Source organism: Sorex araneus, chromosome 1 (assembly GCF_027595985.1).
Source record: "Sorex araneus isolate mSorAra2 chromosome 1, mSorAra2.pri, whole genome shotgun sequence".
Lineage (NCBI taxonomy): Eukaryota > Metazoa > Chordata > Mammalia > Eulipotyphla > Soricidae > Sorex > Sorex araneus.
This window is the reverse complement of record NC_073302.1, coordinates 105,949,447-105,977,318: the sequence shown is the minus strand read 5'-3', so window position 1 is coordinate 105,977,318 and position 27,872 is coordinate 105,949,447. Positions and strand designations below refer to the sequence as shown.

Below are 27,872 nucleotides of genomic sequence, written 5' to 3'. Positions count from 1 at the left end.
GAGAACGTTACCTCAAACTCAAACTTGGAGCTGCCGAAGTTGGTCCTCTGCTTCTGCCAGAAGTTGTCGGGCTTGATGATGAGCGCCACGTGGATGCAGCAGGGGAAGGACTCCTGCAGGATCTTCAGCAGCGGCTTGATGGAGTCCCACTTGGAGCCGCGCATGTCCACGATGACCGTGAAGCCGCGCTTGCACACTTCTTCACTGGGGGGACAGGGAGCGGGCTACGGCGGCTGCGGGAAGCCCGGCCACTGGACAGCCCCCGCCCCGCTCTGCGTCCTGCCGAATGGCCCGCACGGGCACCAGGAACACGGGCACGCTGGGACGAGTGTCTCCCAAACGCCAGAGACCTCAGGAACGCTCGCTCTGCATCAGGGCTGAGTGTGAACTGCTGGCACACAGGAGGGGGGATGCGCAGGAGCCCCCTAGACACGCCCCCCCAAACTCCAGCTGCCCTGAGTGGGGTCCTGGGGTCCCCGGCACTTTTCTGGGGGGTTCTGTGGGGAGACAATGCTTCAGCCTAACGCTAAGGCACATCTGCCGCTTCCACCCACTTGCATGGTGTGTGTGTGTGTGTGTGTGTGTGTGGTGTATGGGGGTGTTTGTGATGTGTATGTGAGGGTATGTGTAAATAAGTAGGTGTGTGCTGTGGGTGTTTCTGAGTATGTGGGGTGTAAGAGTGTGTGTGTGTGTGTGTGTGTCATGGTGGGTATTTGGGGCGTCTGTGTGTGATGTATGGAGGTGTATGTAGAGGGTGTGTGTTTGTGTGGGGAGTGTGAATGAGCGTGTGTGTGAATGCGCGTGTGATATATGTGATGTATGTGATGTGTGGAAGGTGTATTTGGCATGTGAACGAGTGTGGTGTAAATGTGTGTGTGATGTGGAGGCAACATTTGTGGAGAGTTATATGGGTGTCTGAGTGTGTACATGAGCACACCTGATGTGCGGGAGAGTAATGTGTGTGTGCGTGTGTTTGAGTGTGTGGGGCGCATGTGTCTGTGTGTGAATGAGTGTGAGTGAATATGTGTGTGTGTGAGAAGCGTTTGGATGTGTGTGTGTCTTCGGGTGTGGAGAGTATGCGTGTGTAATTGCATATGAAAGTGTGCGAGAGTATACAAATGTGTGTCACCGTGTGTGTATAAATGTGTGTAAGTGTCTGAATGTGAGTATGGAAGTGCATATGTATGTGTCAGAGTATGTCTGAGAGTGAGTGTAGAAGTGTGTGTGTGTGTGTGTGTGTGTGTGCGTGAGTGAAGTCCCCGAAGGCACGTGAGCATCGAGGCCACGGCCTCTGAGGACCCAGCCTCGCCCTGCCGGCAACCACACACGCAGAGAAGCTTCCTTCAGCCACGTCGGGGCCGGGGGACTGGCTCATTGTCTGCAATCCCAGCCTGAGCACCCCGAAGCCGAGAGAACACACACGGGCCAGGGCAGGGGCACGTTGGGGTGCTGAGACCCGGGTTCCAGCACGGCGTGGCTCCCTGGGCAAGGGAACGGGCCTTCCTGCCCCAGAGGCCCTGGGTCACGGCAGACTGACGGTCCTCTGAGGCGGGCAACCTCCCCCAGAAACGTGTCTGAATGAAAAGCCCAGAAACAAACTGCCCTCACCAGGAGATGGTGACAAGCCACACGCACACTGGTAGGGGAAGCTTTTAACAATTTCTTGCTCTCTCTTGTCTAAGGCAGCCCAGAAGACCGTCCTCTCCCTCTCTCCCCGCACCCACGCCAGGCACGTGAAATTATGGCACCAGGACAGCTAACAGTCCAGTCAGTGGAGTGAGCGTCTAACAGAAGAGTGACACGTCACAGAAATATCTCCCAGTGTCTGAGCTGTCGAGGCCGAGTGGATGGTCCGTGGTATAAGCCGAGAGGACAGTCCGTGGGGACAGAGGCTGAGTGGACGGTCTGTGGGGACAGAGGCTGGGTGGACGGTCTGTGGGGACAGAGGCTGGGTGGAAGGTCTGTGGGGACAGAGGCTGGGTGGACGGTCTGTGGGGACAGAGGCTGAGAGGACGGTCTGTGGCGACAGAGGCTGAGTGGACGGTCTGTGGGGACAGAGGCTGGGTGGACAGTCTGTGGGGACAGAGGCTGGGTGGACGGTCTGTGGGGACAGAGGCTGAGGATGGTCTGTGGAGACAGAGGCTGGGTGGACGGTCTGTGGGGCAGAGGCTGAGAGGACGGTCTGTGGGGACAGAGGCTGGGTTGGACGGTCTGTGGGGACAGAGGCTGAGTGGACGGTCCATGGGGACAGAGGCTGAGTGGATGGCCTGTGGGGACAGAGGCTGAGTGGATGGCCCGTGGGGACAGAAGCTGAGAGGACGGTCCGTGGGGACAGAGGCTGAGTGGTCGGTCTGTGGGGACAGAGGCTGGGTGGATGGCCTGTGGGGACAGAGGCTGAGTGGATGGTCTGTGGGGACAGAGGCTAAGTGGATGGTTTGTGGGGACAGAGGCTGGTGGATGGTCTGTGGGGACAGAGGCTAAGTTATGGTCTGTGGGGACAGAGGCTGAGTGGACAGTCTGTGGGGACAGAAGCTGAGTGGACGGTCTGTGGGGACAGGAGCTGTCCTGGGGCAGGTCAGCAAACACTCCAGGGCCAAGCGCTGCAAAACGTGAGCGTGAGATCTTGGCTCTCTGCGCGGCCCAGCGTGACTGGGGGCAGGGGGCGGGGGCGGGGGTGGGGGCATTTGTCCCTCCAGTGTCTCGTGTGCTGCTGCCTGCACCCGCCACGGGCATGCTGTGTTTAAACTGGGTCACCCAGGTGATCCTGAGTACACCTGACTGGCTTCTGCCCGCCACAGCCATGAAATGGAAAGTTCTATGTTTATATGTTTACAATCAACACAGACGTGTAACACGGAAACTGAGGTGCAGGCGCGGGTCTTCCTCCCTCTCAGGCTCTGGGGCCCACGTGATGCTGAGAATCGAACTCGTGGTCTCGGGCCTGGGCTAAGCTACTCCCTGGCCTTGCTGCCCACCCCAAGCCTCGAGGTGGCCCTCAGGACCCGCCCTGCCAGGGTGCCCCACTCGTATCTCGGCCCTCGCCGGCCCCCCCAGGACTCACCTGGGGATGCAGGCCAGGTAGGAGATGAGCCTCCGGAGGTCCTCCTGCCGTATTCTGTCGTGGTTGCTGCGAGCCGGGAAGGTGAGGATGGGGCCGCCGCGCTTGTCTCTGCCGCCTGGAAGAGAGCGGCCGGCACCTGAGCTTCCCTCCCGGGGCCTCCCGAGAGAAGAAGGCGGGCATGCTCCCCGCGGGCCCTGGGTCTGGGTAACTAGGGAGGGAGTGGCGCCCCCAGGCAGCAGCCCTGGGCAGTACCCCCTCAGGGCCAGCGCACCCGGTTGGAGGGTGGAAGGAAGGAGAAGGGCCGCACACAACCTTCGGGGCAACATCGAATGCTGCCCAGAGCCGACGACGGGTCACCAGCACCCAGGAAGCCTCTGGAGCCCCCGCAGCTCCGAGAGGCCTCAGGGCTCCAGTTCGGGGGACCCCACCCTGCACCTGCACCTCCCACTCCCCCGAGACCCGCCGTGACTTCAGGCAGTGACTTCCGCAGCTGCCGCTCTGCTCCAAGTCAGTCGTCCCGCTCAAATGCGCAGAGCAGCACGCACCGCACACGGCGGGGGCGGGGGTGGGGGAGCACGGGGCACGCAGGTGCCGTATGTGTGAAAGCACCTCAGGCAGCACCGGGCCCTTCCAGGCTGCCCGTCACAGACTCCCCTGCTGGGGTCTCTGCTGCCAAGGTCGCTGCACGGAAGGGGAAACATTAAGTGGCCCGTGTACCTTGCAGGGAATGCCGTCTAGTGGGCCCGTGTACCTTGCAGGGAATGCTGTCTAGTGGGCCCGTATACCTTGCAGGGAATGGTGTCTAGTGGGCCCGTGTACCTTGCAGGGAATGCTGTCTAGTGGCCCCGTGTACCTTGCAGGGAATGGTGTCTAGTGGGCCCGTGTACCTTGCAGGGAATGGTGTCTAGTGGGCCCGTGTACCTTGCAGGGAATGGTGTCTAGTGGGCCCGTGTACCTTGCAGGGAATGCCGTCAGGTGGGCCCGTGTACCTTGCAGGGAATGGCGTCAAGTGGCCCCGTGTACCTTGCAGGGAATGGGGTCGAGTGGCCCCGTGTACCTTGCAGGGAATGGTGTCTAGTGGGCCCGTGTACCTTGCAGGGAATGGTGTCTAGTGGGCCCGTGTACCTTGCAGGGAATGGCGTCAAGTGGCCCGTGTACCTTGCAGGGAATGACGTCAGGTGGCCCTGTGTACCTGGCAGGGAATGGCGTCAGGTGGTCCATCCACCCTCCCAGGAGCGGCGTTGAGTGCTGGGCTGGAGGCTGGGGTGCGCGTGAGTGAGGGTGTGCACTGCACCCCCTCGGGCCCGATCACTCTGGACCCTGGAGCCGGGGTGCTGAGAGCAAAGCCCGAGAAGGGAGACCGGGGCCCTGACCTCTGGGGCACGGGGTCGCCAGCCCAGCCAGGTCAGGACGAAGAAACTCCATTGTCAGAGCTCCCGTTCTGGGCGGCCCTAGAGCTGTCTCGTCTGTGGGAGGCTCTGGGTTCCGGTTAGGGGAGGGGGTGCTTGGGGGTGCGGCGGGAAGGCACTGTTTCCTAGCCACCCCCAGTCAGTCTGATCCCTGGAACTGCCGGGAGTGACCCCTCAGCCCAGACTCAGCCCTGCGCTCAGCTGGCACTTGGTGGCCCTGTCCACCTCCCGGAAAATGGCATCAAGTAGCCCTGCCCAATCTCCAGGAAACAGCATTAAGGAGCCCTGTCCACCTTTCAGAAAAGGCACTAAACAGCCCTGTCCACCTTCCAGGAAAGGCATCAGGGGCCCTGTCCACCTTCCAGGAAAGGCATTCGGGGGCCCTGTCCACCTTCCAGGAAAGGCATCAGGGGCCCTGTCCACCTTCCAGGAATGGCATTTGGGGACCCTGTCCACCTTCCAGGAAAGGCATTCGGGGGCCCTGTCCACCTTCCAGGAAAGGCATCAGGGGCCCTGTCCACCTTCCAGGAATGGCATTCGGGGACCCTGTCCACCTTCCAGGAAAGGCATTCGGGGGCCCTGTCCACCTTCCAGGAAAGGCATCAGGGGCCCTGTCCACCTTCCAGGAAAGGCATCAGGGGCCCTGTCCACCTTCCAGGAAAGGCATTCGGGGGCCCTGTCCACCTTCCAGGAAAGGCATTCGGGGACCCTGTCCACCTTCCAGGAAAGGCATTCGGGGGCCCCGTGACTTTCCGGGGACCGCTGAGCCGCACGCATGCCTCTCCCTGTCCCGTAGAGCAGAGCTCTCTGCAGGCCGCCCTCCCAGCCTCGAGGGAGCCAGCACATGCCAGCACCCCCAGACAGGGGCCCGACTCCCCCCAGACGAGGTGGAAATACCTCTGGGCAGAGTCAGACCCGGACGCGCCTTGCGGACCCCGCCCCACCCCCACTGCTCAGAAACACAGTCAGGGGCCTGAGAGACAGGACAGCGGGGGTTGCCTTGCCTGTAGCTGACCCCAGCACCACATACGGTCCCCCGAGCACCACCAGGAGTAGTTCCTGAGCACAGAGCCAGGAGGAACTCTGAGCATTGCCGGGTAATGGGACACGGCACTGTCTGTGCATGTGATGGGACACAGGACTGTGTGTCTGTGTGATGGGACGCAGGACTGTGTGTCTGTGTGATGGGACACAGGACTGTCTGTGTGTGTGACGGAACACGGGACTGTCTGTGTATGTGACAGGACACGGCACTGTCTGTGCGTGTGATGGGACATGGGACTGTGTGTCTGATGAACACGGGACTGTCTGTCTGTGTGATGGGACAAACACGGGACTGTCTGTGTGTCTGATGGACATGGGACTCTGCGTGTGTGACAGGACACGGAACTATCTGTGCGTCTGACATGACACAGGGCTGTGTATGTGACGGGACATGGGGCTGTCTGTGTGTCCTATTTCTCCGGGTTTGAACCTAGGACGCACACGGCCGGGCACTCCATCCCGGAGCCCCGTGCATACCTTACCTGGTACGCTGTTCTAGTTTGTGACCTGAGACGAAAAACACGTTTCCCTCAACAGTGAGGATGAGCGGATGGTCATGTCCTTAGAGGGCGTGAAGCCCCTGGGTGCGGGCGGCGAGATCGCAGCCCTGCACAACTGAGGACTCGAGACACAAAGCTGGAGCAGGGAGCCCCGCCCACGCTCCGGCCTGACCCTGCAAAGGAGAACACCCCTCCCCGAAACAGAGGCCCCCTCTCATTTATAAGACTTGGGGGGCTGGGAGTGGATGCCCGGCAGTGCTCAGGGCACACTCCTGGCTCTGCACTCAGGGATCCCTCCTGGCAGTGCTCAGGGACCACCTGGGGTGCCGGGGATCTTAGTTCTCGGCTAAGAATGCCGTCAAGCAGGGCCTGAGATTCGGCTCAGTGGAGACAGGTGCGGCCTGCCATGTGCCAGGGTTTGAGCTCAGTCCCAGCACTGGAAACAAAGTGTGTGTATGTGTGTGTGTGTGTGTGTGTGTGTGTGTGTGTGTATGTGCACGTGCGCATGCATGAGGGACACACACACGCGCACACACACACACACACACAGACTAAATAATCCAAAAACTCTGCATTAGCACTACCGGCCAATAAAGCACGCGTGGGAATAAACAGCAGCCCCTGTGACCTGCTGCTGTCCTAGCCGTCCCAGGAGCGAGGCTGACGAGGAAGGTGGAATGAACAGGTGAGCCCGCTCGCCACGGTGAGGTGGACCAGGACGGTGAGAGGCCGAGAAGCCGCCTGGTCGCTTTGTGAGCAAAGGTCCAGCAGGGGGCGCTGCTGCTGTGGAGGGAGCCCACGTGTGCTTTCGGTCTCTCCAGGCGTCTCCCTCTCCCGGGAGGCTTCCGGAAGCGCAGGGGACTAGAGAGGCTTCAACAAAGTCCTCGGACGGTTGGACGGCGGGCAGGAGACCCCGCTGGGCGAGAGGGTAAGAGCAACAAAATGCCCGGGTGGGGGGGGACGGTGGCCCGCACGCAGGAATGGAACACATGCAAGGGGGCCAGCGGCGTCCCCAAGGAGACACCCCGAGGCGCCCCATGCCTGAGCAACACCGGGGGACACGCGGGAAGGGAGGTGCAACCCGGAAGGCCTGCGAGAAGCAGCTGGCGGCTACCAGCCCTCGTCCTGCAGGGGGCGCCGGGCAGCAGTGAGGAAGGGCCGGGCCTGCGGGTGTGCCCCTGAGCTCCGCCACCGCAGGACAGTGACCCCCGGCAGCCCCCTAACAGAGAGACTAAGACGGGACAGGGCAGAAGCAGCAGCCCACGGCCGCCCCTCTGCAGCGGGGACGGGTGCCCCCACGGGAGCCTGGGCACGGGCTGGGCTGGGAGGACCCAGCAGGCGGCCCTCGGGGCTCTCAGCCCCACGCAGAGGGCTCCGGAAGACCAGGACAGAGCCCAGGAGCCGGCAGGGACTCAGGGCCACGCACCGGGACCCATGCCACACCCCGGAGAGCTCGGCACACAGAGGTGAGTCTGCCTCTAGTCACACACACACACACACACACACACACACACACACACACACACACACACACACACACACCCCTGTGCCCAGGTGAGTCTGTCTCTAGAGTTTCTCTCACATGTGTGCACACACATGTGAGCTCGGCACACAGAGGTCTGTCTCTAGTCACACACACACACACGCGCACACACCCTGTGCCCAGGTGAGTCTGTCTCTAGAGTCTCTCTCACATGTGCGCACACACATGTGAGGCACACACATGTGAGCTCGGCACACAGAGGTGAGTCTGTCTCTAGTCACACACACACACACAAACACACACACACACCCCGTGCCCACGCGAGTCTGTCTCTAGAGTCTCTCTCACATGCGTGCACACACACGTGAGCCCATGTTCTCTGACTCGCCCAGGCGGCCGGTCACACGGGGCGCGGAGGGCCGTGAGCAGGCAAGGAAGCGACTTTACCTGAGAGGTAAGCGACCTTCTCTTTCAAAATGGGCAAAACGTCCATCGCTTTCATCTCATCGTTTTTCCGAAACCCTGGAACACAAGAGGGGGAGAGCAGGTCAGCTGGGCGACAGCCGATCAGGGCCACCCACGCGATGCCCCACCGCACGGCGGCGGGGTCAACTCTGCGCCCAGGATGCTGCTGGCCTGACGGGTGGACACCGAGACACCGGGAACAGGATCCGCGGACAGAGGCCAGCGGCGCCGGCAGGGGGCGCCCCGAGCCTCCTCCTGCCGGCAGGTGGCAGGTTAAAAATAACCAGGGCAGCAGCGCGGGAGTATAAATAGCCGGGCTCTGTCCTGCGAGCTTTCTGGGTCATGAACCCTGAGGAACGTCACCAGCTGGAGTGGTGGTGGCCCCGAGAAGCCTCTCCCCAGGGCCCCCGCACCTCACAGGGTGACTGGGAGCGCGGGACAGGCACCTTGGGCCCGGCCGAGGGGCAGCTGCTGAGGCCCAGCTCGCCCGAGTCCACGGCAGCTCTGGATGTGCCGCGCGGCCCCCCGAGGCTCCGCTAGGAAGCCGCAGACCAGGGGCCTCGGGTGCGGGCCGTGGGCGGGCTCAGCAGGGCCAGGGGGTCAGCAGTCTAGGAAAATGTTCCTGGCCTCGGACCCTTCCCTGCCTCTCGGTACTGAAATCGCATGCGAGTGGGTCACTCGGTCAGATGGACGGACGGGGAGGTGTGAAGGTGCAGGACAGGCCCCGCTGGGTCGCGGGCGCGGGTGCTGGGCCGGCCCGGCTGCAGATGAGCCCCCGAAACAGCTCTCTCCGGGCAGTGCCACCAGGGCAAGAGGCGGGATGCGGGGGGGCAGCCGCAGCAGGCAGCCCGCAGGGGGGCAGGAGCCCCAGTTCGGAGCGCGAAGGCGCCTCTGGCCGACCTCACCGGGGCAGGGCGAGAGGCTCCGTCCAGAGCCCTTTGCCGGCGCCCGGGCTCGGGCAAGGTGCAGTTTGATTTTTTCTGTTTTTTCAAGCGAACCCTGGCCGTCCAAAGAACACACACAAACACCTCCAGCACTGTTTGCTGAGCCTCAGCTGTCAGGTCCTGGCTGCTGCCCGAGGTCTGGCTCCCTGAGAGGATGCCCCGGGGTCCGGGACGCTCGGGCACTGCTCAGCCGGCCCACGACCCGTGCAAGGGCGGGATCTGAACCCACGCCAGCCTGCCCTCACCCCAGAAGGACACAGCCAGGCCCGCCACTCACCTGGCCGCACCCTCTGGGCCCAGCCACGGGGAGACGTCACCGTAGCCACCAAGGGCCCAACGGGGCTGGAAAGTGGGTCCTTCTCCCAGGGTCTGCCACCACTCCCCCGCCCCCGCAGGAAGACTGCAAGTGCCCCCGTGGGCCCCCTGGCACAGGGCCCCAACCTGAGGGCAAGACCCCAAATCCCAGGGCTGGCATCATTCCCGGGGCTAGAAGCCGTTCCTGCTGGCGCCCACACACCACCCGTGTACACACACACACACACACACGAGAAGCCCGCAGCCCGCAATCCAACCCACGCCCAGCTCCATCCAGTGTCCAGCCTCCATTCCTCCCCCGTGCCTTTCCAGAGGGCAATGCACGTGACTGGCCGCCACTGGGGGTCGGGGGTGCCACCCTTTCCCGTGTGATGGACACACATGTTAATGGGTCCCAGGACTCTCGTGGTCCCCGCACACGCCGAGTCACGCTACACACGCTACATGGACTAGACTTGCTTGCTCGCTTGCGGGGGCACTCCCGGGGGTTCAGGCCGACTCCTGGGTCTGCCCTCTGGGGGGTCACTCCTGGCGGGGCTGGGGGAGGGGCCCTATGTGGTGCCTCCCCACACCCCTTTTGAAAAGGAGAAACCTAAAACCAAGTCCAGAAAGTGAGTTTGTGGCGACTGTGGCAACAACCTAGATAGTATGTCTGCTCTGGCTTCAGCTTTAGGGAGGAAGTGTGGGACTGAGTGGGGGGGGGGGAGAGAGATGGGGGGCACCTGGGGACAGTCACTGGTGGAGGTCCGGGAGCTGGAGCACTGTATGGCTGAAACCCAATCATGAACAGCGCTGTAAGGGTCTAAGTTTACCCCACGGTGATTCAATAACAAAATCGTTTTAAAAAAAAACACATAAAAAAAAATAACTTACACAAATTCCAGTGAAAAGCATCAAGAATTCAGAAGAATTCAGCCACGAAAGGCCTCTCAGACCCTGCGAGCACGGTCTGTCCCGAGGGCACACGCAGACCTCCCGCCCCGCCGGGGACGCCGGCGCGCAGGGTCGCCCACCTTCCCCCTGTGGCGGGGCCTCTGCGGTGCTCGTGGGTCTGAATTATGCAGTTACGGTTTCCCTTGCTCTTTACCAGTTTCACGTCAACACAATGATTTTTCCTAAAACAAGCTGGAATGCTGAGAAGTTTTGATCTATTCATAAAAAATACCCACAACTTCTAGCTTCAGCACATGACTGGCCAAAACTGATTCTTTCAGCTTAGAAATTGCTGTTTGGTTCAGCGGCAAGTCCCTCCGAGATGCCGTTCCCCTCCAGCTCCAAAAGGCCTGTCTTTCTCATGACTTTGGGTTTGGGTGGAACCTCACCGTGCTCAGGGCTGACTCCTGCCCCTGCACTCAGGGGTCACTCTGGGGGGGGTCTGGGGCTGTGTCCAAATTCCCCACTGGACACCCTGTCCAGCCTCCCGAATGTCCCCCAGTGACCTGCCCATGCTGCCCGCCAGTGGGGGTAGGTCTGTTTGCTTCCTGCTGAGACAGGCCCAGGAAAGGGGGTGGGGTGTCAACACAGGGAGGGGAAGGAAGGAGGGAGAGGAAAAGGGAAGCGAAGAGGAGGGGAGGGAGGGACAGAGGGAATGAAGGGAAGGATGAAAGGGAGGAAGAGGGAAAGGATGGAAGAAGGAGGAAGGGAGAATGGAAGGGAGGGAAGGAAGAAGAAAGGGAAGATAGGAGGAAGGAGGGAGGAAGCGAGAGAAAAGGGAAAGAAGGATGGAAGGAGGGGGAAAGGGCAGGAGGGAAGGAAGGATGGAAGTAAGGAAGGAAGGAAAGGAGGGAGGGAAGGAAGGAAGGAAGGAAGGAAGGAAGGAAGGAAGGAAGGAAGGAAGGAAGGAAGGAAGGAAGGGAAGGAAGGGGAGGGAGGAGGGAGGGGTGGAAGGAGGGAGGGAGGGAGAGAGAGAGGGATGGAAGGAGGGAGGGAGGGGGGACACTCCTTTACCCACTACTCCTGCAACCCCACTGGCTCTTCAGCTGGTGCTCCATGACCCACCCTCGCCCAAGGGAAGCAGCCTCTGCGCTGAGGGGAAACACTCTCTCCCTCGGCAAGGAGAGGCCTCTCTTGGATCTCTCTCGGATCCCTCTCGGACCCGGGGCTGGGCTCCTCACCCTCAGCCCCACACCCTCCCAAGGGGTCTCGCCCACCACAGGGGCCCCAGCTCGGCACCTCCCAGGTACTCGATAGAAAAAAATGAGAACATCAGAAAAGGAACATCAAACCCATCCTAAGATTTTGTTTTTTAATCTGAGAAATATCATAGATTAAGAAAAAAATTTTAAAGTTACTGCAAAATAAATTCAAAATTGAATCGCAATCTTAAAATTCTAATCTAAAAGAGATTAAAAAAAAAAAGATTTCCCCATTTCCTCCCCAAACTCCTGACAGATGCTGGTAACTTGGCATTTTACACAGTAAATGAAACCGGGAAAATAGGTGTTGTGTTAAACAGGGGAAAAGCAGAACGCAGAAAAGCAGGACTGTCCCCCCGGGTCGGAACAGCCGCCTCTCGGCTCGGCCTCGGCTCGGCCTGGACATCTCGGTGGGGCGAATCCAAAGAATCCGGCCCCCTGGCCAGGTTCCGGGGAGCACCGCGCGCCCCCCCACCAGCGCCCCCGCAACCGCGCCCCGCCCCCTGCAGCAGCCCCCACCCCCCGCACCCCCTCCAGCGGCCCCCCGCGCCCCCTCCAGCGGCCCCCCCGTATCCCCCGCACCCCCTCCAGCGGCCCCCTGTGTCCCCCGAACCCCTGCACCCCCTCCAGCGTCCCCGCAGCCCCGGCGCCTGCGCACCGCGCCGGCTGACGTCACCCTCTGCGGCCGCGAGCGGCTCTGCAGTGCCCGCAGGATTAGTCACACTCCCCTGCCTGCCCGATCGGCAGCGGGGATGCACGGGGGAGAGGGCGGGAGGGGCGGGGAAGGTACAAAGGCAGCAGCCCGGCCGGCCGCTGAGTGACCAAGTGAACTAAGTGACCGGGAAGCAATCAGGCCCCCTGCACACCGGGCACGGAGGGCGGCTGGAGGGGCGGGGGCGGGGGCAGGGCGGAACCACAGCTGTCGTTCCCCTGCTCGGGGCTGCCGGGCCCCGGATTCACCCCCACGTCACCCCCCTAAGGAGGAAAGGGCAGCGCGTGGGGCGGAGGCAGGGCGGGGGCACTGAGGTCTCTGGGCAGAGGACAGTCCACACCCATGACAGCGGCGCTGACCCCCCCCCCCCAGCAGTCTAGACACCCTTCGGTGCAAGTAAAATACCTCCTGCACGCATTTCGGGGCATAGGAAACAATGTCGACTTCCAGCGCCTGATGATTTAACTATGTGTCCATTTAAAAGCGTGATTTGGGGGCTACCGGAAGGAAACGCTTCGACAGCGAACAAAGGAGAGTATTACTAGAGGGAGGTCTACCTCGTGGGTCTCAGGGGCCAAACAAAGGTGGGGGAGACTGGGCCACTGACCTTTGTACCCCCAGGAACTAGCGGGACAGAGAGAAAGCCCGTCCCCCCACCCTGGCGGCCCAGAGCCAGGACACAGGCCACGTGGGGCTCCAGGGCCCGTCACCTCATCCTCACTCACACATCGTGCACACATGCACACACACATGCATTCACACATCACACAGTACACACGCATGTACATGCATGCATTCACACATCACACAGTACATGCACACACATACACACATGAACCACACACTGCACACTGACACCCGCGGACCTACTCCAGGTGACCTGCTTCACTGCACAGCAGCACACAGGCTGCTGGGAAGACGTGTGTGTGTGTGTGTGTGTGTGTGTGTGCGCGCGCGCGCGCGCGCACGCGCGCCCTACACACACACCCATTCCCACTCCAGAAACACCCTCTGTAGAATCTGTAGAAAGCGAACCCCTGAGGCAGCTGAGAGGAGACCCGTGAATCAGGTGGTCGAGCCTGTGCCAGGCCCCGCTGAGATGCCATCAGACCAGTCACAGTGACCCCTGACCTCCCCTTGGTTGATTTCTGTTTCAATTGTTGGCTCGGGGGCCACACCCAGAGGTGCTCAGGGGTTGCTCTTGGCAGGACTCGGGGGACCGTGTGGGGTGCGGGGGGCACTGGGCTGGCCCCGGGCACCCGCTCTGCACCTGCCGCACAGGCTGCAGGCAGCGACGCCCGCCCCTGCCCCGGGCACGAGGTGGGCAGGTGGCTTGGCCAAGCGGGGCCGTGTCCCTGGAGCACCCAGGGGCGTCCTGACTGCGAGTGGCCGGCCGGTCTCCCGGGAAGGCAATGCCTGGTGGTCAGCGTGTGGCCCAGAGGGCGGCGCAGGCGGGGGCGCTGTGACAGGCGGCGGGCAGGTGCGATGTGGCGCCCTGCGGCACCTCTCCGCGCCTGCTCCCCAGCAAGACCCCGGCCAGGCCTGGTCCCGCCCTCGGGGCCTCCGGCCGCCCACTGACCTTCCTCTCGCTCCCCTGACACGAGCCAGTGGCCCGCGGGACCCTCAGTGAAGCGGAAACATGACCCCGAGTCCCCTCATGGCGAGCCCGGCCGCCCCGGGATGCCCCCAGACCTGCCCCACGCGCCCTCCAGGGGGCCAAACTGTGGTTCTCGGAACCAACACGCGCCCTCAAGACAGAGGAGAGAGGCGCCTAAGAAGGCCAGCAATCTGGGCACCTTCTAGAACCTTCTAGGGCTGGTCCTGCGAAACAGCTCTACCTGTGTTCCTGGAGGAGAGCCCTGCGCTGCACCCGTGCGGTCGTGAGTAGAACCCCCAGGGGCCCCACACGCGTCGGGCACCACCCTGGCAGCTCTGCCATCCCCGCACCCACAGAACCTTCCAGGCTCCCTGCAGAGGCCAGGGGAGGTGTGGGGAGACTCCTGGTAGGGGGACGGGAGCCAGCAGGCGACAGACAGACAGACAGACAGACAGACAGCACGTGCTGGACGGGTGCCAGCAGGCGACAGACAGACAGACAGACAGCACGTGCTGGAGCGGAAACTCCTGCCCAACTCCTCCTTTCCAAGAGTGGCGGAAGCGCGCGCGGGGGCGGGGGGGGGGCAGGGGTCTCATAAACAAGGCCCTTCCTTCTATCTCCTGGATTCCTCACGGCTGTCAACATCACCAACGGGACTGAGAAAAAGGGCGCTCTGCCACTGATGTCTGAGGACACGTGAAGGGGGAACTCACTCCACCTCTCTCCCCTGCCCCCACCCCCCACCTCAAAGCCCCCCTGGCACGGAGCGGAAGCACACCACTGAAATCCAGGGACCCGCTGGGCTGAGAGAAAACGGACCAGGGCTGCGGAGAGTACAACGGGCAGGGCCCTTGCTTGGATGTAGCCAGCCCAGGTTCGACCCCTCATCCCATATGGAATCCCACCCCCACCCACCCACCGGGGGTGATTCTTGAGGAACCTTGGAGCAACACCCCCCCCCCCCGAGTTAAACAGAAAAGAGGAAGAAAATGAACCTGCTGAATCAAAGCACTGACATACACCAACGGAGGATGAGTTCTAACACCCAAGTGAACAGGACTGGGCTGGTGCCCTCCAGGCCTGGCGCACTCTGGCCAACTCCCGCAGGGGGAGGGAGTGTGTGGAGACGGGAGGACGGGGAGCCTGCCCTCGCCTCTGCCAGAGCACACCTGCGGGGGGGGGGGGGCGCACTTCGCACTCCCCTAGCTCTCCACCGTGGGGCTGCTGCCGCCCAGACGGGGACACCCATGGCCCAGGAGACCCCCACTAAGCGCTTCTTCCAGAGGACAGAGCGCTCAGACCATGGGAGAGGGGGGTGTGCGTGTGCGTGTGGGAGCCAGAGGTGTGAGAGGTGTGCGTGTCTGTGTGCGCGCACACGTGGAGGAATGCGTGTATGTGTAGATATGGAGTGTGTGTGTGTGTGTGCAAAAGTGTAGAGGGGTAATTGTGTGTGTGTGTGTGTGTGTGTGTGAGAGAGAGAGAGAGAGAGAGAGAGAGAGAGAGAGAGAGGGAGCTCTACATTCACCTGACCAGGGGCCAGGCTGGAGCAGGGCTCTCAGGGAAGGGCGGGCAGGGCTGGCCCCGTCCACACCCACCCCTGCACACAGAGCCTCTGCACCTCCTTCTTAGCTGCAAGGCGGGTGGCACTGCCCTGCCCCTGGTGCTGCGACAGCAGGGACGCCCGGGACGAAGCCACACGGCCGTGCCCAGCAGGGATGCGCCTCCACACGCCGGGCTCCGGCCAGCGCCAGCAGCCTCCGAGGAAGGGAGCCGCTCCTCACACCAGCAGTGACAGTGACAGGATCAACCTCAGCCACTTCCCTCTCGGGGCGGGCTATGAATGATTAAAGGGGCACTCCCTGCCTCCGGCTCCCAGCCACCTGTCCGCACACACAAGCACACACTCACAAGTGCACTCACTCATGCGCGCGCGCGCACGCACACACACACACACACACACAAACCCTTCACAGCTTTGGAGGGGCCCGGGGAGCAGCCACTCCCGCCCCTTGGCCGCCTGTGCGGAGCTGGGGGCCAGGGCGGGGCGAGGGGCAGGAGGGGCCAGCGCAGGCGGGGGAGGGGGGCGGGGACACACACACACACACACACACACACACACACACACACACACGCTGCGCCCTGCAGCCCCTTCCCACCGCCTTCTGATCACAGGACCGGCCCGGAACAGGCTGCCATGTGGTTGCTAGTGGCAACCGAGCATCCTCCCCTCCCCCCGCAGCTGGCAATGAGCAGGAGGCGCGTCACTGCAGAGGCCCAGGTGTCCCCGCGTCCCTGAGCACGGTGACGGCACGCGGCCACGTGCCTGGCCGGGAAGGATGACATCAGCTCCTTTGTGCGGGGCTGCGCGGCGGGCGGCAGGCGGCGGGGCGGCACAGATGGTGCAGCTCCTGCCTCGGGAAGCACCCGGCCGCCTCCGGGGCCAAAGTAAAGCCGGACCCCGAGCCCGCACCCCAGACGCACCCAGGAACTCGGGGCGGGCGCAGGGACTGGCACCCAGGAGGGCAGGCGGGGGGGCTGCAGGCGTCCCCTCCGCTCCCTCCCAGCGACCCCGAGGACCCCTGCTCAGAGGCACCCCGAGAGCCAGCCCCCCTCCCTGGGCTGCACGTCCTCCTGCCCCCCCCCCCAGTCTGACACAGGGCAGAGCCTGGGGCCCCATGGCGGGCACTTCCCGGGCTGTGCACATGCCCCAGCTGTGAGCCCGGCAGCAGGGACCGGGGCCACTGTGGTGTCCAAGAGGGGGAGGGCGCTTCTCAGCCACGCACCCCGGTAGGCCCATCTGCAGGTCACCGACCCCCAGAGCCCCAGTCTGGCCCCGTCACGGTCCCTGCACAGTGCCCGGGATGTGTGTGTGTGTGTGTGTGTGTGTGTGTGTGTGTGTGTGTGTAGAGAGAGCGGGCGGGGACCAGGGGTTCCAAAGGCCAGCATAGATGAACACAGGGAGAGGAGCACAAAGACATGCAGAGATGGAGACATGGAGATGCAGAGACGGAGACACAGAGATGCAGAGATGGAGACACAGAGATGCAGAGACGGAAACACAGAGATGCAGAGACGGAGACACAGAGATGCAGAGATGCGGAGACGTGCCGAGACGGAGACACAGAGCCCAGAGCCCAGGCAAGCAGGGGCCGCCTGCTCCCCCTCCTGGCCCCAGGCCCTGCCGGAGATGCCCGGGGCCGCAGGGGACAGACAGGAGCAGGGTGGGGGTAGGGAAAGAGCCGGGGGAGCGGCGGGGCCGGCGGGAAGAAAGGGGCTCGGGCGCAGCCGGCAGTGGGGACAGTGCTCGCTGCCGGTCGTTGCCCAGTAGAAGGCCGGTGCCATCGACGTGGACAGCGGGGCAGCGGGAGGAGGCGCCCGGGGCCCAAGCTGGCGGTTCGGGGGAGCGGGCGCTTCAGGAGGGCATCTGCCGGGCTGCCCGCTGGCCACGCCCGCCCCGCCAGGGAGATGGGCAGCACCCCAGCCGCCAAGACTGCCAGCAAACGCGGGGGCCAAGCTTGGGTGCAGGGGAACCCCTGGGGGGCGCAGGGCGGCGGGACAGACGCCACACCCAGAGCCTGCGTCCACTCTGGCCCCGAGCCCGAAATCTGGCCCGTGCGCGCACAACCTCTCCACGCCCTGCGCACAGCCGGCCCCGCAGTGGCCAGCACGTGGCCTCGAGCCCCCCACCCCATGCGCCCCGGCGGGCCACGATGGCCACAAGCAACAAGCACGCGTCCTACACAAGTGAGATATCTGTGAGCAGCTGCGTGAGGAAGAATGAAGCCCTTCTTCGAGAACAGGGCGTGTGTGTCTGCGTGTGTCTGTGTGTGTGTCTGTGTGTGTCGGGGGGGCGGGGGGCCTGTGCGGGCCGCTAGTGCGCACGCTCAGAAGGAACGGTCCGGCAGAGAGGAGCCGCGCTCAGAGGGCGGGCTCGGATTCCTGGGATTGCACCGCGGGAGCGCGGCCAGCGTTTCCAACAGGTGCTGGGCGCTCACAATGACCTGATTTAGAGCCTCACACCCGGGCAGGGGCCACAGAAACCTGAGGCCCGAGCACCGCCCAGCCGCCCACCCTGCCCCCTCAGGCTGCCACCGGGGGTCCCTGCACATGCGTGCAGACCCCACCCTGATTCCCAGCGAGGCCCAAACCCCCTCCGCGCTCCTGGGGCTCCATGACCACGTCCAGGGGGACTCCGCTGTCCCCCCGGCTGACAGCCAAGGCACAGTCCCCAGAGCAGGGAGTGAGGGTCTTCGGAAGGGGGACAGAACCCGCCAGGCCCCAGCACGTCTGCCCTATCAGTGAGGACCCCAGTTCCCTCAGGCACCTGTGTGGCTGCCCACCCGGGGGAACCCCACCAGGGACCCAGCAGAGGTGGCCGCCTGGCCCTCGCTCTGCCCCAGCTCCTCCCGGGAGCACAGAGAAGCCCCCTCCCCGTGCCACGCACATGCACCCCAACCTCGACGTGAAGGGCCGCCGGGACGGGCAGCTTTCGCACGCACAGCGGCTGAGTCACGGAGAGCGGAGCTGGCCCTCCTGGCTGGCCGTGATGTGGGGACCGCAGTCTCTCTACGACCCCCCGAGCAGGGAGCCCGGGGCCACGGACACAGGTGCTCGTGGGAATGACGGGGAGGAGAGCAGGCTGTGCTGGCCCGGCCCGCCGGGACCCCTCGGGCGCCCTGAGGCCCGGGGCCGGCTTCCCAGTGGCTCTGAGCCCGTGGCCCCAGCACGACAGCAGTGAGAAGAGTCCCCACAGTCCAGACGTGGTCGACAGCGGCACTGACTGCCTCTAGTGACCACAGCTGCACTTAGAGCAGCCCTGGAGCTGTAACGGTGCCACTCGGTTCTCAGTGACGCTAAAGGGTTTGAAAAGGCACAGTACTCAAATAAACTGGACTCCCAGCAAAACAAATGTGTCCAGTGGCGGGTCACTGGCCATGCACCAGCAGTACCAGCACATGCGACTGAAGAGTCGGGTAAGAGAGAAGAAGCTGCGGCCCAGTGGGGCATGTCTTGGCCTTTTCCACACACACAGACATTCAACTGTGAAGAATCCTCAAATCGGACTGTTGGGATTTAAAATTCGTCCATCGCCGCAGCAATATAAAGACCAGCCTACAAAAGGAAACCGAGTGCCAATTCTGCACCCCTAGAAACGTCTCCTAAGGCCAGTCTTCTCCTTATTTATCGTGGCTTGTCGGGTCACACTGGAGGTGCTCAGGGGTTACTCCTGTCTCTGCACTTGGGAATCACTCATGGCCATGCTGGGGTGGATCAAATGGGAAGCCGGGGCGGGGATCGAACCCAGGCAGGCTGCGTGCAAGACGCCCTCTGCGCTGCACCATCCTCCGGCCCCCAAGGCTGACACCCGCTTTCTGGGCCCTCCCAGGCCCCCCTCCCAGCATGTCCGTGGAGGAAACCCCAAGTGAGCGTTCGGGACGGACTTCACGGTCTCAGTGGACAATGATGCAAACAGCACACGAGGTTCCGCATCCCCGCAATTCCTCCCTGGCTCCATCCCTCAGCGTCCTCCCGCTCCCTGAGACACACGGCCAGTCTCTGACCCCTCTGATGGTGCACCGGGTGTGACGAGTTCAGACGCACGGAGGCAAACTCCCCGCCCCAGACGCCCACATCCCCTGTGAACGCGGAGGTTCGGAAACGTCTCCGAATAAAACCCTCCTGGCGGCCTCAGCATCTTTCACCAAGAATAAGGTCAGGGGCAGGGCGGGGGGTCCCCAGGGGAGTCCTGAGAGGGGAGAATCAGACGGCGTCTTCACTCCTCCCAGCGGGGTGAGGAGCAGGGCTCAGCGCCCCAAGCTCCCAGCACGGCTTCACACAAGTCCCAGGGGCTCGGAGGCCCGCCTGGAAGGAGCCGCCTGCCGGGCACTGCCCCCACCGCCACCCCGGGGGTGTGGGGGTAACCCCCGGACACCAAGCGCATGAACCCCACACACGGCCGCCACCACAGCAGGGAAGAGGAGACAAGGGCAGCGTCAGCATTTCACCACACGGGTGACCGCCTCCCGCCCCCAACCGCGCCCCGGAACCCCCCCCCCCCCAACCCCAGCCCGTGGGGGGGGTGTGTGCGGAGTCTGACCAGTTCCTGATGGCCGGGTCCCGGACTCCCAGGACGCGGAGCTCCTGCCCCGGCCTAGCACGGCTGGCTGCCGCCTCCCCGGCTCCGTGCAGAAGCCAGAAGGCCCGGCATGGGCCCTGGGCACGCAGCTGGCTGGTCAACAGATGCCTGGCGTGGATCTCCGCCCAAATATGCGGTTAATGCTGATAACGCACAAATGCAACTGCCCACAGCACGCGGGCGGGCGGGGGCGGGGGGGCAGGCTCAGGAAACCATTGCGGAGCTACAGCGACTGTCACAGGCCTACGCTCATCACCTGCCGCCGAGGCACGCTCGAGAGGGGAGTTCCCGGGCCAGCCCGGGGTGGCGGCCAGACTGGCAAACCACGGCCCGAGAGGGCTGCCCCGCCCCCGCGCCCACAGGGCCATGGCCAGGCCTCGGCTCCCAGAACCTGGACCCAGGAGGCCGCGGAGCCCTGCCCGTTGGAGAGACACGAAAGGCCGAACCCTGAGAAACAGGCCTGGTTCGAAAGGAGGGTCGGCCAGAGCGAAACCTCCGGGGTTCCAGGTGAGAGATGGGGCAGTTCCTAGTGTGACCGGCTGTGCGCGGACCCGCTGCACCCGACAGCGTCCCCTCCGCGCCCGTGACCGACTGTGCGGACCCGCTGCACCCGACAGCGTCCCCTCCGTGACTGTGACCGACCGTGTGTGGACCCGCTGCACCCGACAGTGTTCCCTCCGTGCCTGTCCTCCAGGCCGTCTCGGATGTCAAGATGTTTTCTTGCCACAGGCAGACACTGCAGACCCTGCCCCAACCTGTACAACGGGGTGCTGCACCCCAGATGGTCCAAGAGGGCCGAAGCAGTCCCCCGAAGCGGACGCCAGCTGGTGACTCGTCCTGCGGGCCACGTCCCACCCTCCCCGGGGACAGGGGAGCAGGGGCGGGCCGCTTCCCCCCACGTTGCCTGCTGCTACATCTCTCGGGGAGACTAAACCCAAACTCCGGGCCCTACGCCTCACTGCAGTGACTCACCGCCTGAGAGCCCCTTCCTGAGCCTCCCAGCCGGGGGCGGCACCGCCAAGCGGGGGGCGCAGGGCGTGTGGGAAGTCGGCACTGAAGCCTTGGCAGAACCGCCCAGCTCCTGGCGCCCTGCCGCAAGGGCACGGAGATGGCCGGGCAGCGCGGCCGGGAGGGAGACGAGGAGTGAGAGGGCCGCGCAGGTCCGTGCCCAGGCCCGCACTGCAGAGAGCCGGGTGGGGTGGGGCGGGGCTGGCGCTGCAGAGCCGTGATGGGGCGCCAGGGTTCCCCCAGGGCTCCCCACTGCCCGGCTCCGTCCCGGCCCGTGGCCAAGGAGGAGGCCACCGGGTCAAAGTCGGTCAGGGGCTGAGTTTGGGCTTTGGATTTTTTTTTTTAATTTTTTTTTTTTGGTTTTTGGGTCACACCTGGCGATGCACAGGGGTTACTCCTGGCTCTGCACTCAGGAATCACCCCCGGCGGTGCTCAGGGGACCATATGGGATGCTGGGATTTGAACCCGGGTCGGCCGCGTGCAAGGCAAACGCCCTACTCGCTATGCTATCACTCCAGCCCCCAAGGGCTTTGGATTTTTTTTTTAATCCCCACACACATTACCTTCCTTGTGACACTCTTCGGAAATCACTTCCATCTTTCCTTATTTCACGCCCGTGATCTTTGCGTGAGAGGGAGCAGGCTGTGAGGGCCAATGCTTTGGGCCTTCGCCCCGTCCCTCCACCACAATGTCCAGGGGTCGCCTCAACCCTCAGCCTCCACCCTAGCAAGCTCAGCTCTGCTGTCCCGCACGTGCCCACAACGCCTCTAGGAACAACAACAAAGTTTGGGTCTGGTGGAGAGCAACTCATATGGGAAGGAGGGCCGGGCGTTCGGGGTCAGTGGGGTTCCTCTCTCGAAGCACAGAGTAAGAGTGGAGTCCTTGACCTGCACGTCTCTGGAGAAATGGAGAGTGCGCGCGCGCACGCGTGTGTGCGCGCGTATGGGTGCTCTAACTGCAGTTCCCTTTTTTCTCTCTCTTTCTCTTTTCTTTTTTCTTTTTTGGGTCACACCCAGCGATGCTCAGGGGTCACTCCTGGCTCTGCACTCAGGAATTACTCCTGGCGGTGCTCGGGGGACCATAAGGGATGCTGGGGATCGAACCTGGGTCGGCCCCATGCAAGGCAAACGTCCTACCCGCTGTGCTATCGCTCCGGCCCTCTAACTGCTGTTCCTGACCCCCAGTCCTACCTGGACAGAAAGCATCAGGCACATAGCTCGCTACGAGACTCCAGCCAGAATAAACATGGGAGAGTGGGCCATTAAGACACTTAAGACACATTGAGATGCTTCCAAACGTAAAACGACCATGTCATCCCAGACAGCGAGCAGACATGGGTCCACTGAGAGTACCCCACCGTCGCAGCCATTAGACATGGGTCCACTGAGAGTACCCCACCGTTGCCGCCATTAAGTCTGACAGTGTGCGGGGACTTCAGAGTTCTGGGTGGGGATGGAGGTGGCTTTCAACCCACCGGCGGATTTCGGATCAGCACGACTCCGTCACTTGAACTATCTGTCTGAGGAAACGAGCCGAGAGACTCGCTGTGCTCCGAGCGTAAGAAACTTGTTAAGCGGATGTGCTGGCCAAGTGGCCGTACCAATCACGTTTGGCCGTACCAAACTCCGCCACGGCTGTGAGGCGGAGGCCGAGGGCGGAACCACAAAACACTCCCAACTGCCCCAAACTCCCCATGACCCCTCACGCCCCGAGGATTCACGCAGCTAGGGCAGATCAGGGACGTAACAGTGCCAGGTTTCACCCGTGGCTTTCAGACAGGGCATCAGAGGGGAGAGGGAAACAGACACCTCATTCCCCCGACTCCCAGCCTGCGAATCAAAGCTCCCTCTGACGGAGCCACACGCGGGCCGACATCCCACAGACTCGCCCTCTGAAACTGCCCTGGACCGCCGACACTTTCCATTTACCCCAAAACCAGGCACGAGGGGTGAGGCCAAGACCCCCCGGCCAAACACCCACCGCCTCCCGCCGGGGCCGAAGGTTTCTCCCACCTCTGTGGTCTCTGGGATTTAGGTCAGTTTGGACGAATGAACCCAGCTGCACCAGGAGATGCTAAAAATATTATTTTAAACTGTCAGGAAACACATCTGAAATGTCTTGCCGTGGCAAAATGTACTCCCTGGGTCTCCCTTCCATTCTGCATGTGGCTCGGGAATAGGTGTGATTTTTCTCTGATAACTGTCCAAATGAACACTTCCTTGAGCTTTAGTTATTTGAAGTGACAGTTTCTTTAGTTATAAGAAATGGCTGCTTTCCCTGTCATTTCTTAACACTTTGTTAATACTTCAAACTTCCCAATGATTGGAATGTGATTTAGGGGGAGGGGAACCCTTGCTTTTATATATTTTATATCCCTCCATAAAATACAATTTAAAGAGCAAAGTGATGTATTTTACCCTGAAACCGTCATCTCAAATCAGGATCCTGCACTTACAGCATCTGAAAGGAGCGCAGAGTTTACAGCCAGGCATTCTCGAAGTGTCATCCCGGGTCTCTGTGCAAAGAAAGCGCCTCCAAGACGCTCCTGCCTGTGGGGGTGAGGGTGGCCTCATGCGCTGCTCCCAGGAAGCTGTCACAGCTCCCAGGACCGGGACGAGCAGCCGGGGACAGTCTCCACCACGCCACTCCCAGCAAGACCCAAACGTACGACTGCTGCCAATGCTGACTCCGTGAGCGCAGGCCCCGGCGGGCTCCACGGCGACTCCGCAGGGCTCCCAGGGCACCCCACACGCACCCGTCCCGGGACTGCCCCTGGGCAGGCCCCGACCAGTCCCTCACTCCCCGGTGGGTCACCAGCTCCGGGACCGCGCGGCTACTCCCCTACCTGCAGCACAACCCACTCAACGTCCGGGGGTCCTCTGCCACTCCTATCTGTTCCCAGCCACTCCCCTAGATCCTCCCTGGACCAGGGACCACAGGGCCGCCCCGGCCAGTGCTGTGTCTGCAATGCGGCCGCCTGGTCGCAGGGTCCCGGGGATCACGGTGGCTCACACTTGAGCGGGGCCTGATCGAAGCAGATGGTTTCTCATCATTTAAGCGCCGGCGTCACACACGTTGAGAGCTCGACTCATCTCACAGCTGCGGCCAGACTCTGGGGCCAGCAGGGGTCAGAGTCTCCACGAAGCCACTGCCACACCTCACTCTCCATGATGCCCGAGTCCATCGTCGGGGCGGCCAAGGCCACCGGGGCTGGCGATAAAGCGCTGCCCACGGAGCGCAGGCCCTGAGGGCTCGGCAGGGCCGCACCGCGTGCCGAGACGGCACGACCTCGCAGAGCAGAGCCGCGGACGGCACAGGGAAGCAGGGGCGGGGCAGGCGGCCCCGAGGGACAAGGCCCTCCCTTTCAGCGGCGGCCGGGTGGGGGCTGAGGGAGGACCAGCTGCGCCTGCCCTCCAGAACGGGCCAGTGAAAGGGCGAGTCTGACTCGATGGCTGCTCAGCTGCTGGAGTCAGCCGGGACACCCCAGCTGGCCAGGAACCAGCACCCCGGGGCCCTGCCGGACGGCTGGGCCACACCTGGGCCGCAATGCCCGTCCCGGGGCCACCAGGGTGAGCCACAGAGACCCGGGCACCTCTGAGTCGGGGTTGGAGAAGTTCCCGGGGGCGGGGAACATGAAAAACGGTTCTCGCCCCGCCCCCTGGTCAGATCTGCCAGTGAACCCTGGCAGCCGACCCGGCCAGGTACCTGCGGGAACCAAGCGCTTCCGTGACAGCAGGACCGAGCCAGGCGGGCAGAACTCTGGCCACCGTCTCCCCAGCTCAACCCTCCCAGGAGGGGCAGGGGGAGCCGCAAGCAGAGCCGGGAGCTTCCGAGGCTACCTGCAAGCTCTGCCGTGACTGGCGAGGGACGGGCCCCCCCGGCACCTGCACGCCTCCTCTTTCTAAGCGGCCATCCACTTAGAAGCAAACTTCATGACTTCATCTTTCCTGACAGCTGCGTAGTATTCCTTTGTATAGACGTATTAAGGAGCTTCTTCAAAGCTCATGCTAGGTGAAGTGAGTCAGAGAGAGAGGACAGACATAGGAGGCCTGCACCCATTTGTGGAATATGAAAGAACACAACATGAGACTGACGCCCAAGGACAGTAGACACAAGGGCCAGGGGGATTGCCCCATAGCTGGAAGCCTGCCCCATGACCTGGGGAGAAGGCAGCTGGGATGGAGAAGGGGTCACTGAGTCAGTGATGGTTGGAGGGGCCGTTCAGGAGGGGCGATGTGTGCTGAATGAAAGTAGATAAAGGGCCAGACGTGGGAGAGGGGGAATCAAAAAGCTCCTTAAACCCCACTTCTTACAAAGCTGGTTTCGGGTGCTGGAGTCCCTCTGCCACACGTGCCGACAGAGCCGGCCGGGAGTGGGGGAGGGCAGGCAAGACCAAGGGCACAGGCTGGTCCCCACCGCCGGGACTCAGACAAGTGACATCGGGAACGATTTCCCCGACCGAGCAGACTCCTGCCGGGAGGGTTCCACAGACACGTGTTCTGGAGGCGGGAGGAATTTCACTCTCGAGAGCTTACTCAGAGCCCAGGGACTCGCGTCCCTGCGAGTCACCTGCCTCCCTGGAGCTCCCCCAGACCGCGGGGTTGCCGGGCAACTGACCCCGCGCCGGGGCCCATCTGTCGCCTCGTCCCTAGCGGGACTCCCGCCACGGGCTCACCCTCCGCCGAGCATCTGATCGCATCCCAGAATAGCCCCGGGTCCCGGGGGGAACAGGGCAGGGCAGCCCCGTCTCAAACCCTGCCGGGGCCCCCACCACCGTTACCGAGAGGGACTTCTCACCCCAAACATACCCGAGCTCAAACCCCAGGAGCAGAAACTGCACCGAAACGTCAGTGCCAGGCCAGGAGAGAGAGGAACGGGTTACCTATGCACAGCGGCCCCGCACTGCCGGGCGTGTCCTGCAGACCCCTCCAGGCGTCCCCGGAACCCAGGGGCCAGGCTGGCTGAGAACTGACCGAGCCAGTGACCCTGGGGACGGACATGGCAAGTGCCCAGGACAGTGGCCCTCCCGGGGCCCAGGCACACAGGCACGGCCTGCTGACACCCCCTCCTCCTCTGGGAAGGGCCACGAGAGGGAGGGGGAGCTGCGGCCCTTCCTCAGGGGGCTGTGGCCGGAAGAGGACAGGGCGGAGGCGATGTCCCTGAAACTTTCCTGTCCATGATACTGTGGGCTGCCACCTGCCACCTCAACACCAGGCACCTCCCGGGCACCTCTCCGGCTCCCCGGACACAGAGCCCTGAGCCCTCGGCTCTGACTCCTGCAGGGGCCGGGAAACGAAGCGTCTGCAGCTGAGCCCAACACCAGACACCCACACGCCGAGAGGGCGGCCCTCGCCGAGCTCTACGATGCCGCCGGTCGTGAGACCTCCCCTGCCCACCCACGCCAGGCACGGAGGACCCTCCCGGCTCCAGGCCGCCCAGGACACGGGGTCACAGCCCTGCGCTGGTGGCCACAGCTGACTCCAGCCCCGCTGCCCGAGCTGAGCACTGACCCCTCCCCCACTCCTGGCCACTGACCGAGCAGCCCAGGCCACCAGGCCGGAAAGCAGAAAAAGGGCACTGCTGGCGGGAGACGTGACCCCTGACCCTGTTCTGCGGGTCCCACCTGGCGGAAACACAGACCGACCAGGGCCACAGGGGCACAGGGACAGCGCTGGTGGCTGGGGAGTCCACCTGCTCTCACGCAACCTCCCGGGGGCACCCGGAACCCCGGCTCCCAGACCCCTGCCCACACGGCCCACCCAGACGAGGCAAGAGGCTGAACGCCCCCTCTCCTCGGGTCACCCCTCTTCAGGCCACGGGGCCAGGAAGCGGCCGAGGGGGCTGAGCACCGTGACGCACGAGTGGACTCTGCAGCCAGGTCGGGACAGGAGCAGCTCGAGGGACATCGCGTCCACCCACCAGCTCCGGGTGCAGCGCTGTGGGCCCCACCACAGAAGAGCCCGCGACTGCCCCAGCCGACACCGGTCACCTTCTTGCCAGGCGACGGCCCCGCGGGGAACGTCAGAGTCCTTGGGGCTCCCCTCGGGGTCCACCCGGGCTCGCAGAGGGGACGGTGACACACGGAGGCGGCCAGTCTCAGCCCTCCGGGTCCTGGTCTCCACCCACCAACCGCGCAGGAAGCCGAGCCACACGCACTTCGCACGGCCACTGGTGGCCTCTGCACAGGGCCACTGGCCCTCAGACACCCCGAGTCTCTCGGTGGACAGAAGCAACTGAAGTTCAAGGTCATGAATAAATGTCCCCGTGAATGAAGTAAGTGAGGGGTCACGGTTTGATCCTGAGGGTCAGAGATAAGCATGCAGGAGGCCCAGGCCGACCCCCAGGGTCCGCAAGCCCCTGACCACTGCCCAGGAGCACCGAGCTGGGAGCAGTCCCCAACAACTGCCAGGTGGGGTCTGCAAACACACGCGCTCCAGCCATTCGAGAACGGACCATGAAAGGGTACGAAAGGGGCTGCGTCTCTGGGCCAGAGCCGTCACTCCCAGCCACAGCTGACCAAATCTCACCAGTGAACACCGTCGCTACAACGCACAGCGGAAACAGCCCTTAGGACCTGGCCGGCTCCTCACTCGGGGGCTGCGGGGAGTCTGCGGGGAGGTGGGTGCATCACTGAGAACCAGATTTGGAGGTTCCCGAGTGGAAACCCCTAAGACAAGCCTGCGGGCAGCAGGTCTGGGCGGGTGCCGGGAAACGCATGGCCTCCCCCTCCAGGCGCTCCTCACGGGCTCAAAGCAAGTGTCGGGAGATGAGTTCTCACCAGCAATGAAAGTCTCGGCACTCGGTTTGCCCTCCCCTGGCCAGCCTTCCCAGCCCCTGTCTGTGAGGTTACCAGTCAGTACAGAGAGGCAGTCACCACGGCCGCCGGTGTGAGCGGGGAGGACGTCACCTCAGTCGGGCTGGCTCTGGCTCCGGGGCGCTCGGCTGGTCACGGGCTGCCCCTAAGCAGCGAGTGCCCACACACCGGACGGGGCTACAGAAAGGCCGGGGGGGGGGGGGGCTAGTCCCACACCTACGGCGGTGCCCGAGCCAGCACCGCGCCGGC

At 63.3% G+C, this 27,872-nt stretch overlaps 1 protein-coding gene across 4 annotated transcripts in view; it reads right to left on the bottom strand.

Moving 5' to 3' along the window:
• The window catches only part of TRIO (trio Rho guanine nucleotide exchange factor), a 156,675-nt gene that overhangs the window by 95,128 nt on the left and 33,675 nt on the right, over positions 1 to 27,872 (bottom strand). For all 4 annotated transcript variants that reach the window (XM_055136851.1, XM_055136856.1, XM_055136862.1 and 1 more), the window contains exons 2-4: positions 7,945 to 8,019; positions 3,062 to 3,176; positions 12 to 204 (exon numbers count right to left, since the gene is read on the bottom strand). In XM_055136851.1, coding sequence (XP_054992826.1) covers positions 12 to 204; positions 3,062 to 3,176; positions 7,945 to 8,019 — 383 coding nt within the window. The remainder of the gene's footprint in view (positions 1 to 11; positions 205 to 3,061; positions 3,177 to 7,944; positions 8,020 to 27,872) is intronic.